This window comes from Heterodontus francisci, chromosome 10, assembly GCF_036365525.1.
Source record: "Heterodontus francisci isolate sHetFra1 chromosome 10, sHetFra1.hap1, whole genome shotgun sequence".
In the NCBI taxonomy this organism is placed as follows: domain Eukaryota; kingdom Metazoa; phylum Chordata; class Chondrichthyes; order Heterodontiformes; family Heterodontidae; genus Heterodontus; species Heterodontus francisci.
Window position 1 is genome coordinate 79,548,286 of NC_090380.1, and position 18,049 is coordinate 79,566,334.

Below are 18,049 nucleotides of genomic sequence, written 5' to 3' on the forward strand. Positions count from 1 at the left end.
GATGGCCAGATCACATTTCTAATGGCATTCTCACGCACTGGGCATGCTCATAACATAGGAATACATTACACACACTATTGCAGCCTCTGTGCACAGCTCAGTTCATGAACATACGGTTCATAAGTGTGCCAAGAAACGTTTGTCTCAAGCTGCCAGCAGTACTGCTCAGGAGACCAAGTGCCTACTCCAATAGGTTCCTTCCCAAAGCAAGAGAATTAGGGATCCTGCACTTGAGTGCCACATTTGTTTCCAGCTTTTCCTTATTGCAGCTAAGTGTCCCTTCAAATACTGCTGCGAATGGCACCTTCTGACCTATGTCACCAATAGTTTGTGGGTGAGTAAAGGAACTGTCAAAAGTAATGAGGGTAGAAACAAAGATGACACTTGGGTCTTAATTAATTTGACACCTATTTACCTATATTAATTAGGGCCTTGCCTATTTCAAGGGTCCTTTGACCATCTAAATCGAGGTTTACCCAAAACTTAGAACAGCTGGGCAGTTAGTGGTATAGTTGTGGGTTAATCCTCCACCTGATTTTGGTCTCACAGCCATCTCCTTTTTAGGTGTAAATCACCCCTTATATTCCAATGTTATCAGTTAGTTATAGTACCAGGGATATGATTTATTCCATGTGTAAAAGAAAAATATTTTTTAAGCTATCATCAATGTCTTTAGTTTGTAAGAGGCATCTTCCAAACATGATGTCCAGTTTCCTAAGATTAAAAGTTGTTTTCCTAATCTTACCAGAATCAGTCTCCAGCTAAATCAGACAAGAATCACAGAATAAAAATATTTGAAGCAATCTAGACTACAGTAAAGAAACAAGTATTTATGTTGCATTTCAGGATTCAAAACAAATGGTTTGCATTCTTTTGATTAGAAAGCACAAGACAGGTGCAATGTTAAATAAGGAAATAATATTCTCAATTCTAGATTGGTTATTGATTAAGGTATTAAAACTTATTTTAAAACTTTAATTCATTGTGTCTAGATTGCTCTAAGCAAATCCCACTACCCTGTTCTTGTATCTTCCTCAAATTTTTATAAAAAAATTTCCCTTATATCAAATGGCCTCTGTTTCAACTAATCCCTATGTCAAAGCAATCCCCATCCTCCTGTCTACAGCAATTTCTCTTAGCTTTTTTAATGCTAAATTTTACTTGATGGCCTCTCATCACTGATTCACCAAAGAAAATAGCCTTTCCCTATTCACTCTATCAAAACTCCACTGCTCCAATAACATGTTTGATTGACATAGGGGAGCATCTCCTACCCTTGTAACAAATCTATCTCCCACATGAGTTATTCTGAATGATACTGGCAGTTTGGTATTAATTAGTGTTAAACCACCAGTAATTGCTTGATCTGGACTTGCATCACTAAGTGACTTGAGGCTGACCAAACTGATTTCTAGAGAAAAAAAAAAGCTAGAGAACAGGCTATCCTAGACTGGGTATTGTGCAATGAGAAAGGATTAATTAACAATCTTGTGCGGGGTCCCTCGGGGAGGAGTGACCATAACATGATTGAATTCTTCATTAAGATTGTACACATGGATTGTGACTATTCACCACTGCATCAGCACAAACCATTCCTCATCGAATGGCATTTTGAGTGGTAGTTTCAACAGTTAAAAAATTAGGAACTTAGATAGTAACTACAATCTCTTTGTAAACCGATCACTTGCAGCACCAAAGCCTCAATATATGAGCATGCATCTTCATACTAAGCCTCAGGTAAAACCATCCAGTGGTGTCTCAGTCATCGGAGTTTCCTCTGACATGAATTGTACTTGCATTGTAAATGAACACTAGAGGGCTCACCACTAGGGACACACGTTTTGTAGCAATTGCACTCCAAGGTTGAATGCTGTGTTCAGAAATAGTGTGTGTTGGAAATAAAAGACACCGTTACATTACCACAACAACTGTTACGACATAACAGTTGGTGACCAGAAGACAATACCTTAAGGTCAAATACTGGATTTTTTTTTTTACTTGGGTAGTGATCAACAACAAATTGTATTTATAAAATGCCTTTAAATGAGTAAAACGACCCAATGCACTTCATAGATGCAGGAATCCTATCATGGCCATTATTACATTTTAGAAGTTTTAAAAGCACAGGTTGGAGTGTTTACCCTCAAAGACTTAAATCAACACCTATACATTTAAAAGATACTGGCGATCCAAGTGAAATGCCGAAAACTCTGTAAACCAAGTTTGACACAACACTGGCATTATACGTTCGGTGAGGCTGTCTCTTCCAGTCTTTTTTCACTTTGCAATAAAACATACCCTTAGACTTATTTAACTTTCTCACCTGGGTTACTTCAGTCTATTATATTTTTTAAAAAATCAATGGATAATATTTAGACTGTTAATATGGTTGATCTGAACCCATGAGATAATAGATTTTATTATATTTGGGACGATTTGTAAGAGTAATAAAAACTTCTATAATTTTTGCAGCCCTTGCGGAAGAAAGATCAAGAGAACTATTCGGACCTCAGGTTTAATAAAAGGAACCAGGACACAGAGGCTGAAATTGGAGCAAAACCGGTATTTTGTTTTAACCTACCTTTTGTAAAACAATAATGGATTCCAAAAAAAGACAGACAAACTACCAATGTTACAACAGCAACATTATGACAATCTTGTTAAATGTTAGGATAACAATTTCTGGGATATTTAGGGTTATCTATGATTGTCATTTGCACAAGACTACAAACAGTACTCACTGGGAGACAGAAGAGGGTTAGTGTTCCATGTTCAAAGTTCCATATATAAATAATTTTCTAAACTTTTTACAATACATTTTAGGGATCTTTGCATACAATTAGTTATTTGATGAGTTGCAAAAGTTGAATATTTTCAAAATAACTCCAGTGCACCATTTCCATCAACTTGCAAATACAATATTTATTTCCATATTCATAATGTATTTGCATGTCATCCAGTTCTGAAACTGTTGCAAAGCACATAAAAGCCTCTCAGAGACCAAATTAGATGAAAAATTGTGCTGAGTGAATAAGCAATGAGTTAATTAATGATGTTGCTCCTACTTTGGCATCTAGTTGCTTGAGTGCTCTGGTGCCAGCAAGGAGTAGTATACAGCCCCGATATATGTCTTTGCAGACCAGGCCTTTCCGGGTTTCCAGCTGCATTGTGAAACAAATCCTTCACAAGATTCCAGCAAAGGAAGCAATAATCATCTCTAATGCCTCTTGCTGAGGGAGATCTGGTTGTTGGAGCTTCCAGATCTTGTTTTGGTAAGATCCTGTAACACACTAGAATTTCTGGCCATGGTGGGGGTCCATCGCAACACACTAACCAATAATGCCTCCAAATAATAAATAATCACAGCTTTTGAGCACCAGTGCAAAGGGATTTTTAAAAATTTATTATTCCACAGTGACAATGGCTCCATCATCCAGAAAACCTCCACTGAAGATTTATAATAGAAATGGTTCATTCACTAGCAATTTTTATTTGTACGTAGTTAATGAACTGAAAGAAAGCATTGTCTCTTTGTTGGCATACTGGGAACTATCTGCTACCTTGCCTTAGTAGCCAATATTTATCTGTGAGCTTTGAGTGACTTTAGACCAGTTATTCCACAAGGGATATCATCACCTGGTTTTCAAAGAGAGGCACTGGAAAGTGATTGAGGACAGAAATCCCGGCCAAAGTTCAGAGGAAGCTAGTCCAGAATTAATGAATGAGGGACTGGACGAACAGTTGATATCATGCTGACAGTTCTTGATAAAGATCGAAGGGGTTGGAGGCCAGAGGGAAGGATGGATCCGGAAGGCTGAAGGCAGGAGTCCCCAGCAGTGTGGAGGCAAAGGCTACAGGAGAAGAGTTCAACATTATCCTGAGCATGCATGTATTGAGGTGGGGGTGAAGCTGAGGATGGATTGTTTGGAATTACAGACAGCAAGGTCAAAGGAGATAGCAAGGGATGAGATTAGAAAGAGAGGCGAGATCAAAAGTAGATAAAGAGGACAGTGGATCTGAATATAGGCTAGCATGCAAGAGTTGTAACATACGAATTAGGAGCAGGAGTAGGCCACTTGACCCCTCGAGCCTGCTCCGCCATTCAATAAGTTCATGGCTGAACTGATTTCTCCACATTACCACCTACCCCCGATAACCTTTCACCCCTTGCTCATCAAAAATCTATCTACCTCTGCCTTAAACATAATCAAAGACTCTGCTTTCACTGCCTTTTGAGGAAGAGTGTTCCAAAGACTCACGACCCTTAGAGAAAAAATTTCTCCTCATCTCTGTCTTAAATGGGCGACCCCGTATTTTTAAACAGTGACCTCTGGTTCTAGACTCTCCCACAAGGGGAAACATCCTTTCCACATCCACCCTGTCAAGACCCCTCAGGATCTTTTATGTTTCAGTCAAGTTGCCTCTTACTCTTCTAAATTCCAGCGAATACAAGCCTAGCCTGTCCAATCTTTCCTCATAAGACAGACCGCCCATTCCAGTTATCAGTTTAGTAACAAAAACAAGAAATGCCGGATTCACTCAGCAGGTCTGGCAGCATCTGTGGAATCAGTTTAGTAAACCTTCTTTGAACTGCTTCCAACGCATTTACATCCTTCCTAAATAAGAGACCAATACTGGACACAGTACTCCGGATGTGGTCTCACCAATGCCCTGTATAGTTGAAGCATAACCTCCCTACTTTTGTATTCAATTCCCCTCACGATAAACGATAACATTCTATTAGCTTTCCTAATTACGTGCTGTACCTGCATACTAACCTTTTGCGATTCATTCACTAGGACACCAGATTCCTCTGCATCTCAGAGTTCCACAATCTTTCACCATTTAGATAATATACTTCTGTTATTCTTCCTGCCAAAATGGACAACTTCACATTTTCCCACATTATACTCCATCTGCCAGATTTTTGCCCACTCACTTAACCGATCTATATCCTTTTGTAGCCTCATGTTATCTTCACAACCTACTTTCCTACCTATCTTTGCATCATCAGCAAATTTAGCAACCATACCTTCAGTCTCTTCCTCTAAGTCATTCATATAAATTGTAAAAGGTTGAGGCCTCAGCACAGATCCCTATGACACACCACTCATTACATCTTGCCAACCAGAAAATGACCCATTTATGCCTACTCTGTTTCCTGATAGCTAGCCAATCTTCTATCCATGCCAATACACTACCCCCTACACCATGAGCTTTTATATTTTGCAATAACCTTTGATGTGACACCTTATCAAATGCTTTCTGGAAATCTAAGTACAATACATCCACCAGTTCCCCTTCATCCACAGCACATGTAACTCCCTCAAAGCACTCCAATAAATTGGTTAAACATGATTTCCCTTTAACAAAATCATGTTGACTCTGCCTGATTACCTTCAATTTTTCTATGTGCCCTGCTCTAATGTCTTTAATAATAGCTAACATTTTCCCGAAGACAGATGCTAAGCTAATTGGCCTGTAGTTTCCTGCTTTCTGTCTCCCTCCCTTTTTGAATAAAGGAGTTACATTCGCTATTTTCCAGTCTAGCGCAACCTTCCCTGAATCTAGGGAATTTTGGAAAATTAAAACTAACGCATCAACAATCTCACTAGCTACTTCTTTTAACACCCTAGGATGAAGTCTATCAGGACCCGGGGACTTGTCAGCCCGCAGCTCCAACAATTTGTTCAGTACCACTTCCCCGGTGATTGTAATTATCTTAAGTTCCTCCCTCCCTTCCATTTCCTGACTTATAGCTAATGCTGGGATGTTACTTATATCCTCTATAGTGAAGACCGATGCAAAATACCTGTTCAATTCATTTGCCATCTCCTTATTATCCATTATTAATTTCCCAGACTCACTTTCAATAGGACCAACGTTCATTTTGTTAACTTTTTAAAATATCTATAGAAACTTACTATCTGTCTTTCATACTCTAATTTTACCTTCCTTGTCAATCTTTGCTGTTTTTTATATTCTGCCCAATCTTCTGACCTGTCACCCATCTTTACACAATTAGATGCTTTTTCCTTACGTTTGATACTATCTTTAACTGTTTTAGTTAACCACGGATGGCGGGTTCCCTCCTTGGAATTTTTCATTCTCATTGGAATGTATCTATTCTGTGTATTCTGAAATATCCCCTTAAATGTCTACCGCTGCATCTCTATTGACCTATCCCTTAACCTAATTTGCCAGTTTACTTTAGCTAGCTCTGCTTACATGCCCTCATAATTGCCCTTATTTAAGTTTAAAATACTGGTCTTGGACCCACTCTTCTCTCCCTCAAACTGAATGTAAAATTCAATCATAATATGATCGCTGTTACCTAGTGCGTCTTCACTATGAGGTCATTAATTAATCCTATCTCGTTACACAATACCAGGTCTAGTATAGCCTGCTCTCTGGTTGGCTCCAGAACGTACTGTTCCAAGAAATTATCCCGAAAACATTCTATGTACTCCTCATCTAGGCTCCTTCTGCCCATCTGATTATTCCAGTCCATATGTAGGCTAAAATCCCCCATGATTATTGCCGAACCTTTCTGACAGGCTGCCATTATTTCTTCCTTTATACCCCATCCTACAGTGTGGTTAACTCTAGGTGGCCTGTACACCACTCCCACTAGTGACTTTTTGCCTTTATGATTTCTCATCTCTACTCAAACTGCTCCTACATTCTGGTTTCCTGAATTTAGGTCATCCCTCTCTCTTGCGCTATTAATTAACAGAGCCACCCCTCCACCTTTTCATAGCTTCCTGTCCTTCGTAAATGCCATTTACCCTTCAATATTCAGGTCTCAATCCATGCCATCCTGCAGCCATGTCTCTGTAATGTCTATCAGATCATACATATTTATTTCTATTTGCACTCTCAGTTCATCTGTTTTGTTTTGAATGCTATGTGCATTCAGATACAGAGCCTTAGTTTTGTCCTTTTATTATTTTGCTAATCTCTAGCTTTATCTGTTGATTTACTCTTAGATTTGTACGTTCAGTCCTTCCTGTCACAGTCTATCGTTTCCAATATTAATACCTTCCTCTCTTGCCTTGTTGATTTACCATATCTTCGCAAATTTGATCCCTTGCCCCCACTATTCAGTTTAAAACCCTCTCCACTTCCCGAGTTATGCAGCTCGCTAGAACACCGGCCCCAGCACAGTTCAGGTGTAGACCGTCCCAACGGTACAGCCACCACTTTCCCCGGTACTGGTTTCAGTGGCCCATGAACCGGAACCCACTTCTACCACACCAGTCTTTGAGCCATGCATTAATTTCTCTAATCTTATTTTCCATGCCAATTTGTATGTGACTCAGGAAATAATCCAGAGATTATTACCTTTGAGGTTCTGTTTCTTAACTTAGTGCCCAATTCCTCATACTGACTATGCAGAACCTCTTTCCTTGTCCTGCCTATGTCATTGGTACCTACATGGACCATGACGACTGGATCCTCCCCCTCCCACTGTAAGTTCCTTTCCAGCCCTGAGCAGATGTCCCAAACCCTGGCACCGGGCAGGCAACACAGCCGCCTGGGCTCTCGCTCTTTGCTGCAGAGAACAGTGTCAATCCCCTCAACTATACTGTCCCCTACTACCACTACATTCCTTTTTTTCCCCTCTACTTGAATAGCTTCCTGTACCATGGTGACGTTGCTCATTCACCCTGTAGCCCCCACCCTCATCCAAACAAGCTGAAAGAACCTCAAACCTGTTGGACAATCGCAAAGGCTGAGGCTCCTGCACTCCTGCTCTCTGGGACCCCTTACCTGCCTCAGCTGCAGCCACACTCTCCTGTCCCTGACCAAATCGGAAGACCCTATCCTAAGGGGTGTGACTGCCTCCTGGTACAAAATGTCCAGGTAACTTTCCCCTTCCCTGATGTATTGCAGTGTCTGCAGCTGGGCCTCCAGTTCAATGACTCTGAGCTGAAGCTCTTTGAGCCGCAAACACTTACTGCAGATGTGTTTGCCCTGGATCACACTGGCATCCAGGAGCTCCCACATGCTGCAGTCGTGACACATCATATGTCCTGCCATCCTTAATGTGTTTCAATTAACTATTTAATTATTTTATTCAATTATTAATTTTATTTTCCTTTTTTATATAGTTTATTAAGCTTACCACTAGTTCACTATTTTAAACGTTTGGTTAAGGTCTATTCTAATCCTATTACCAGATACTCACCAAACAGCTAGCTTCTTCCCCAACCAATCACCTACCTCCTTGCCTGTGATGTCACACTTGATTTTCCTTGACGGGCTCGTTCCACTGAACTAGATAGGATAGAGGATACGATAGCCTCTCCCTACTCTTTTTGAAGTGAAGCCTCTCCCTGCTCTCCGTGCTCTTTTTGAAACGAAGCCTCTCCCTGCTCTCCGCGCTCTTTTTGAAACCAAGCCTCTCCCTGCTCTCCGCGCCCTTTTTGAAGTGAAGCCTCTCCCTGCTCTTTTTGAAACGAAGCCTCTCGCTGCTCTCCGTGCTCTTTTTGAAACGAAACCTATCCCTGCTCTCCGCGCTCTTTTTGAAGTGAAGCCTCTTCTAGCACTCAGCGCTCTTTTTGAAGTGAAGCCTCTCCCTGCTCTCCGCGCTCTTTTTGAAGTGAAGCCTCTCCCTGCTCTCCGCGCTCTTTTTGAAACGAAGCCTCTCCCTGCTCTCCGCACTCTTTCTGAAACGAAGCCTCTCCCTGCTCTCCGCACTCTTTTTGAAACGAAGCCTCTCCCTGCTCTCTGCACTCTTTTTGAAACGAAGCCTCTCCCTGCTCTCTGGGCTGAAGTTCATGATTCATGCTATCTGAAAGGGGAAAAAAGATTTTCATTCAATGCCAGATGAGATGAAGGATGATACGGAAAATTCAAATTGGAAAATTCATTTCCTCCAGTATATTCCAGTTCTTTCTTTTGGGCCTCCTTATCTCGAGAGACAATGGATACGCGCCTGGAGGTGGTCAGTGGTTTGTGAAGCAGCGCCTGGAGTGGCTATAAAGGCCAATTCTGGAGTAACAGGCTCTTCCACAGGTGCTGCAGAGAAACTTGTTTGTTGGGGCTGTTGCACAGTTGGCTCTCCCCTTGCGCCTCTGTCTTTTTTCCTGCCAACTACTAAGTCTCTTCGACTCGCCACAATTTAGCCCTGTCTTTATGGCTGCCCGCCAGCTCTGGCGAATGCTGGCAACTGACTCCCACGACTTGTGATCAATGTCACACGATTTCATGTCGCGTTTGCAGACGTCTTTATAACGGAGACATGGACGGCCGGTGGGTCTGATACCAGTGGCGAGCTCGCTGTACAATGTGTCTTTGGGGATCCTGCCATCTTCCATGCGGCTCACATGGCCAAGCCATCTCAAGCGCCGCTGACTCAGTAGTGTATATAAGCTGGGGATGTTGGCCGCTTCAAGGACTTCTGTGTTGGAGATATAGTCCTGCCACCTGATGCCAAGTATTCTCCGAAGGCAGCGAAGATGGAATGAATTGAGACGTCGCTCTTGGCTGGCATACGTTGTCCAGGCCTCGCTGCCGTAGAGCAAGGTACTGAGGACACAGGCCTGATACACTCGGACTTTTGTGTTCCGTGTCAGTGCGCCATTTTCCCACACTCTCTTGGCCAGTCTGAACATAGCAGTGGAAGCCTTACCCATGCGCTTGTTGATTTCTGCATCTAGAGACAGGTTACTGGTGATAGTTGAGCCTAGGTAGGTGAACTCTTGAACCACTTCCAGAGCGTGGTCGCCAATATTGATGGATGGAGCATTTCTGACATCCTGCCCCATGATGTTCGTTTTCTTGAGGCTGATGGTTAGGCCAAATTCATTGCAGGCAGACGCAAACCTGTCGATGAGACTCTGCAGGCATTCTTCAGTGTGAGATGTTAAAGCAGCATCGTCAGCAAAGAGGAGTTCTCTGATGAGGACTTTCCGTACTTTGGACTTCGCTCTTAGACGGGCAAGGTTGAACAACCTGCCCCCTGATCTTGTGTGGAGGAAAATTCCTTCTTCAGAGGATTTGAACGCATGTGAACGCATTCCAGTTAATAAGTTTCAAAGATATATGTGAAAACCAATTTTAAAACATTAATACAAATGATTAACAGGAGCAGTTACATCAGAGTTTCCCACTTTCAGTCATCTTTAGCTCTTTTTGTTGGTAAATTCTTGAGTAGTTGATGGTGTTGAACCATATGAATATGTCAAGAGTGGAAAGTTTATAAAGAACAGACATTCTATACAAAAAATAATATAAAATGGTGCAAACCCAACCTCCATGAACCACAGTGGAGTGAGTGTATGACAGACAGCTGGGGCTTGCAACAAGTTTCTTTCGTAACAATGGGCTGAATTTTAGCCTGGAGCTTAGCTGTGTGTGTGAGATAGAGGGGATGGCTTGGGGAACTGTTGTGTGGTTGGGGAACCCAGAAGAATGGGTTTCCTTAATATCCTGCAGAATATAATTGCAGTACTTCTGTAAGTGGGATTCCTGCTCCCAGGCAGCCTGATTGACAGGCTGTAGACCTTTCAGGCATGAAGCCTGCTTCACAGGGCTGAAGCGCAGGTAGGTGTATTGGGGGAGTCCCAATTGTGGGGTGGGGGAGAAGGGAAGGGTCCCCTGGTGCTCCCAAGGGTTCCAATGGTGGTCAGAGGGGTTTGATGGTAGCATTGGGGGGAGGAAGCAGATGGATCACAGGGTAAGGTGGGGTGGGGCAGAGGGCTGATGTTGGTTTACTGGTTTAACTTGTTGGACCTAGAGGAAACACTCCTACTCCTTCTGACCCACAAGCAGAGCTAAAAAGGCACTTACTTTACAGATTCAATCCCTTTCACCTTCTTAAAGCTTCTGAGATTTTACAGGCCCGGGAAATCTGGCTGGCTATGGTTAAAAACAGATTGACTGTTAAAATGAAGGCACGTAGCCTCAGTATAATATATAGGTGACCAACCTGCTTCCTGTGAGCAGGTTGGTCACCTGACAGTCCCAACTCTTAAAACTGAATGTGGGCTGGTTCAATTCCTGCTCCAGACTTTTCTTTTAAAAAAAATCAATGGATTATGTAGTCCCAGTGTTACAAAAAATCCAATTTTAAATACAGCAGCCCCCAATATATCTGTTAATTTAGTAACCCAAAGTAATGCTTACTACAGTGTCTCCGGGAGAGGAGAAGGGGAGAAGAAACAGATTCTTTTCAGACCAGTTTGATCAGAACTGAATTCCATCTCAAGGTGTGCAGTTATAAATAAAGCTGAGGCCAACCTTAGCTAAATGTGAGGCAAACAGGAAGCAACAGATTTTCTTTCATTAATCACGACTGATCAGAAATGCTAAACACTTGATTTGCAGCCTTGAAGGGGTTGACTTTTGGATGCTCGACCAACGGAGCTCTTTGGCTGATTGCCCATACTTACGGTGAAGAAACAGCTGTGATTTTCAGGCCCTGGCCTCATTAAGTCCAGTTGGTGAGCTGTGGGGAGCCAAATGAATGTCCTGATGCAGCTCATTGAGGCTCACCAATATGAGGCAGTCCCGGTTAGCAGTAAATTAAGTGCAGGGTTGGTCACTATTGCAGAGGGTGGGGTCTTGGAGGAGTACAAAATCAAACTTACCTTTGCTGGGCACCATTTGGCTCTATCGCCCAAAAATAGAAAATTGGAGTCCTATGATCCTGATCTGCATATTAAAAGGAGCCTACTGCCTGAAACATGCAAGTGCTGAAGTTCCCCAAATGGTAGCTAGGAAGTTGACAGCATAATTTGTTGTAAAACAGTGTTGTTAAATATATAACATGCATTATTTTCTTTCCTATCAGAACCAAAAGAGAGATGCTGCTGCTTATAATGACACCTATTCCGTAAGTACAGTTTATAATTTAGGAAATTACCATGCATACTGCAGAATCTTTATTGTCCAAATAGCCTTAACTTGGTACTTAGCTGGCACAAAGCGTTGAAGTACAGTTGAATCATCTGCCATGGAATTTGATTCACTTGTAATTAGCAAGTTCTGCTGAACTATGTATAATGTGAGAAGCTGCAGAATCTGCTAGCTGGAGATGGTTTAAACCTAATCCCAAGCAATGGTAGATGTGTTTAGGATTTGACCCATGGGAATATAGTTTGGTTCTTCTGTAAAAGCCATTCAATGTCACTTAGCCTCCTGCAGATGAGTGCAGAAGATTGCAAGTTGTGGAACTTGTCTCCAATGTTATTCCAATAATTACAGGGTGTCATAGAGGCTGGGAAATGCATAAAATTGCGGTAATGCATTAGTCTTACCGAATTTAATGGCAGAACCTCTTAATTTTTTTCTGTTTTCCATCTGGCAGCCTGCCAAATTGGCTGGCAGGTTGGAAGGCATGCACTGGACTCTGCAGCTCGGGAGTGGAGAAGAGGGAGGGATTGATCGTGATGGGGAAGGGTGGCTTGAAGAGATTGTGGTTTGGGGGAGATCATCCTGAGGTTGAAGAGAGCATGGGTCAGGGGAGATCACAGGGCAGTTGAAGGGGTTGCAGGACATGGGGAGATTGAGAGTTGGGAGGTTGATTGTGGGGTGGGAAGCGGGTTAGCTTGGGGATGCACTCCTGCTTCTTCTGGTCTACAAGTAGTACTGGAAAGGCACTGATCTCTGATGGATCTGGCTGTTCTCACCTCTCTTAAGCTGCTGCGTTTTCTGAGCCCATGGCCATTAAATGTCTGATAAAATTTGAGGCATACAGCCTCATAGGCATTTTTAGATAAATGAAACACCTCTTGCAAGCAGGTTAATGCTCACCCCCCACCCCCAACCCCATTTCCATTGAATCTGAAGGTGGGCATATTTGAGGTGGGATGGGGTTGGGGCTCACATTTTTGAAATTGTAACCTATCACTCTCCACCGCATCCTGCTCAAAAAGCCCAATCTAATATTAACTCTAATGGCATCTGAAGGAATATAAAAGTAGTACTGAGGTATCATCTTTGAAGTCCATCAGCTGTGAGTGTCATCCAGCATGTGTTATTGATTACTACAGCATGTGCCAATGATCGAAAATAAGTATGTAAACAATCATTTAAAAAAAAAAATTTCATGCAACGTGGGTGTCGCTGGCTAGACCAGCATTTGTTGCCCATCGCTAATTGCCCTTGACAACTGAGTGGCTTGCTAGGCCATTTCAACCACATTGCCGTGGGTCCGGAGTCACATGTATGCCAGGCCAGGTAAGGATGGCAGATTACCTTCCTTAAAAGGACATTCAGAGAGTTGTACAGCACAGAAACAGGCCCTTTGGCCCATTGTGTCTGTGCCGGCCATCAAGAACCTATCTACTGTAATCCCATTTTCCAGCACTTGGACCGTAGCCTTGTATGAAATGGCGTTTCAAGTGCTCATCTAAATACTTCTTAAATGTTGTGAGGGTTCCTGCCTCTACCACCTCTTCAGGCGGTGTTCCAGATTCCAACCACCCTCTGGGTGAAAATATTTTTCCTCAAATCCCCTCTAAATCTCCTGCCCCTTACCGTAAATCTATGTCCCCTGGTTATTGACCCCTCCACTAAGGGAAAAAGTTTCTTCTGATCTATCCTATCAATGCCCCTCATAGTTTTGTATACCTCAATCAGGTCCCCCCTCAGCCTTCTCTGCTCTAAGGAAAACAACCCCAGCCTTTTCAGTCTCTCTTCATAGTTGAAATGCTCCAGCCCAGGCAACATTCTGGTGAATCTCCTCTGCACCCCCTCCAGTGCAATCACATCCTTCCTATAGTGTGGTGTCCAGAACTGTACACAGTATTCCAGCTGTGGCCTAACTGGCATTTTATACAGCTCCATCATAACCTCCCTGCTCTTATATTCTATGCCTCGGCTAATAAAGGCAAGTATCCCATATGCCTTTTTAACCACCTTATCTACCTGTGCTGCTGCCTTCAGTGATCTATGAACTAGTACACCAAGGTCCCCCTGACCCTCTGTACTCCTCGGGTCCTACCATCCATTGTATAGTCCCTTGCCTTGTTAGTCCTCCCAAAATGCATCACCTCACACTTCTCCGGATTAAACTCCATTTGTCATTGCTCTGCCCATCTTACCAGCCCGTTATCTAAGGCTTTCCTCCTCACTATTTACGACACCACCAATTTTTGTGTCATCTGCGAACTTACTGATCATACCTACTACATTCACGTTTAAATCATTAACACTACAACAGCAAGGGTCCCAGCACCGATCCCTGCGGTACACCACGGGTCACAGGCTTCCACTTGCAAAAACATCTCTCGACCATCACCCTCTGCCTCCTGCCACTAAGCCAATTTTGGATCCAATTTGCCAAATTGCCCTGGATCCCATGGGCTCTTACCTTCTTAACCAATCTCCCATGCGGGACCTTATCAAAAGCCTTACTGAAGTCCATGTATACTACATCAACTGCTTTACCCTCATCTACACATCTAGTCACCTCCTCGAAAAATTCAAACAAGTTTGTTAGACACTATCTCCCCTTGACAAAGCTATGCTGACTATCCCTGATTCATCCCTGCCTCTCCAAGTGGAGATTAATCCTGTCCCTCAGAAATTTTTCCAATAGTTTCCAAACCACTGATGTCAGACTCACATGCCTGTAATTACCTGGTTTATCCCTGCTACCCTTCTTGAATAATGGTACCACATTTGCTGTCCTCCAGTCCTCTGGTACCTCTACTGTGGCCAGAGAGGATTTGAAAATTTGTGTCAGAGCCCCTGCTATCTCCTCCCTTGCCTCACACAACAGCCTGGGATACGTCTCATCTGGGCCTGGGGATTTATCCACTTTTAAGCCCGTTAAAACATCTCAGACTTCCTCCCTTTAAATGCTAATTTGTTCAAGTATCTCACAATCCCCCTCGCTGATCTCTACACCTACATCGTCCTTCTCCATAGTGAACACAGATGAAAAGTAATCATTTAAAACCTCATCTATGGCCTCCGGCTCCACACACAAATTGCCACTTTGGTCCCTACTCTTTCCCTGGTTATCCTCTTGCCCTTAATATACTTATAAAACACCTTGGGATTTTCCTTTATCTTGCCCGACAGTGTTTTTTCATGTCCCCTCTTTGCTCTCCTAATTACTTTTTTTAAGTACCCCCCCCCCCCCCCCCCGCACCCTTTCTATACTCCTCTAGGGCCTCCGCTGTTTTCAGCACTCTGAATCTGCCATAAGCCTCCTTTTTTTCCCTTATCCGATCCTCTTTATCCCTTGACATCCAGGGTTCCCTAGACTTGTTGGTCCTACCCTTCATGAACCAGATGGGTTTTTATGACAATCGATGGTAGTTTCATGGCGCCGTTACTGAGACTAGCTTTCAATTCCAGATTTTTATTAATTCAATTAATTAACTGAATTTAAATTCTGCCATGTTGGGATTTGAACCAGTGTCCCTGGGGCCTGGGCATCTGAATTACTAGTTCAGTGACATTACCACTAAGCCACCATCTTCCCCCTTTGAGGGAGATGCTGAACGAAAAGGATGAAATTCTGTAGAACAAACCAGCTTGTGCTTCTTTCACACATCTCAACGACTGGTTATAGAACAGCACTGACTGGTACATTTGTTTGTGAGTGAACTGAATTTTAACTCAAAAAGGTCAAACTTATTTTGTTTGCAGAAACTGAATCCCAAGAACAGAAGTGAGCCTTATGGTGAACTGAAGCCAACTCAGCAGGTATGATGAGCATGTACTGATTCATCAATAGATTACTGTAACTTCCTGGAAATAACCATGCCCAATTACAAGTCTCAACATTCACTTGCATTCTGTATTTAAAGGATATGTCCAGTAGTATAAATATGGTAAACATTGCTAACTTACCACTTCTGATGCTTTATGTCGCACGATCAATGCCTCTGTGTATATGTTATGAACTAACTTGTATACCCATCAAAGCAGAAGGGCAGAGTTTGGATGGAAGAACAAGTTGTGTTAGAGTACAAGGAAGACAGTTTTAATTTGTCCAGCTTATCATACCAACTGCATAAATACTGCACATCTGAATGATCTACACCTGCACCAGAAATGATATAAAGATCATTGTAGATCACTTGCACTGGAGACATATGATCTGCACATGTGTAACTGTCAACGTTTATGCTGTCTGTAAAGATATCCTAATTAGAAACATCCTGGAATTACATTGTGGGATACCAGCTCAATAAAAGACAAGGTTAAAGTATCCAAGGACCTTGCCTGTGCCAAGCTCACCTCAGTCTCATTTTCTGGTCTATGTTCACAACAAGTGTTGCATGCGAGGACTTAAGAAAATCTACTCTTAAATGTGTTCATGTGAAATTTAGAACAGACATTAAGCAATGCACTTGCTGAACATACAAGTTGGTTTATTCCTAAAATGCATGTGTTTTTCTTCCCCAACAGAAACGAAGGGGCAAGGGAGGGAATGACATTTACCAGGTAGGAGGAATGAGTAGTTAGTCTTCTGAAGATGTACAAGTGACATGTAGGCCAGTAGGCTGCCCTCCCATCTTATGTAAACCTAGAGCTTATCTACTATATGCATCCTAACTCGCACCATGTCCCGTTCACCCATCATTCCTGTGCTGGCTGACCTACATTGGCTCCTGGTTAAGCAATATCTCAATTTTTAAATTCTCATCCTTGTTTTCAAATTCCTACATGGCCTTGCACCTCCCAAACTCTGTAACCTTGTCCAGCTCTACAACTAAGATCTCTGTGCTCCTCCAATTCTGGCCTCTCGTGCATCCCCAATTTTAATCTCTCCACCATTGGCGGCTGTGCCTTCAGCTGCCTTGGTCCCAAGTTCTGGAATTCCCTCCCTAAACCTCTGTACCCTCTCTTCTCTTTTAAGACAGCCCTTAAAACCTACCTTGTTGACCTTCTAATGTCTCCTTATATGGTTGAGTTAAATTTTGTTTAATAATGCTCCTGTGAAACACTTGGTAACATTTTACTATGTTAAAGGCATTATATAAACGCATGTTGTTACTGCTGCTAGGTAGCATATACACAAATCCAGGTAAAAGTGGCCACCTCGGAACAGGAGTCGACCATTTAGCCCCTTAAGCATGCTCCACTAATAAATGAGATCATGGCTGATCTGTGACCTAACTCCACATACCCACCTTAGCCAAAAGTATTTAGGGATATGGGGCAAACTAAAATCCATCAATCTCAGTTTTAAAATTATCAATTAATCTAGCACCAATTGTCGTTTGCCCTTTGTGTGTAGAAGTAGTTCTTAATTTCACTTCTGAAAGGTCTGGCTCTAATTTTTAGACTATGCTCCCTTCTCCTAAACTCCCCAACCAACAGAAAGAGTTTTTTTTATCTATCCTATCTGTTCCCTTTAATATCTTGGAAACTTTGATCAAATCACCCCTAACCTTCTAAATTCCAAGGAACACAACCATGGTTTGTGTGATCGCTCCTTGTAATTTAACCCTTGGAGTCCAGGTCTCATTCTAGTAAATCCCATGCTGCACTCCCTCCAAGGCAAGTGTATCCTTCCTAATATATGGTGCTCAGAACTACGCACAGTACCCCAGATGTGGTCTAACCAGGGCTTTGTACAGCTGAAGCATGACTTAGAAACATAGGAAATAGGAGCAGGAGTAGGCCATCTGCCCCCTCGAGACTGCTCTGCTATTAAACCAGATCGAGCTGATCATCTACCTCAATGCCATTTTCCTGCACTATCCTCACATCCCTTGATGTATCTTTAATATCTAGAAATCTATCGATCTCTGTCTTGAACGTACTCAATGACTGAGCCTCCACAGGCCTCTGGGGTAGAGAATTCCAAAGATTCACCACCCACTGAGTGAAAAAATTCCTTCTCATCTCTGTCCTAAATGGCCTACCTCTTATTTTGAGACGGTATCCTCTGGTTCTAGAGCCCCCAGCAGGGGAAACATTTTTCCTGCACCAACCCTGTTGTGCCCTGTAAGAATTTTGTATGCTTCAATGAAATCACCTGTCATTCTTCTAAACCAGGGTTGTCCAACAGGCCAAGATCTGCCCGCCAAATGTTTCCATCCAGCCCACGGGTGTGAACTGTTCCCTGGGCCGT

General features: G+C 42.7%; 1 protein-coding gene across 4 annotated transcripts in view; it reads left to right on the forward strand.

Moving 5' to 3' along the window:
- Positions 1-18,049, forward strand: part of cd247 (CD247 molecule) — a 164,060-nt gene that overhangs the window by 135,988 nt on the left and 10,023 nt on the right. For all 4 annotated transcript variants that reach the window (XM_068040845.1, XM_068040848.1, XM_068040847.1 and 1 more), the window contains exons 4-7: positions 2,473-2,562; positions 11,801-11,842; positions 15,613-15,669; positions 16,378-16,413. In XM_068040845.1, coding sequence (XP_067896946.1) covers positions 2,473-2,562; positions 11,801-11,842; positions 15,613-15,669; positions 16,378-16,413 — 225 coding nt within the window. The remainder of the gene's footprint in view (positions 1-2,472; positions 2,563-11,800; positions 11,843-15,612; positions 15,670-16,377; positions 16,414-18,049) is intronic.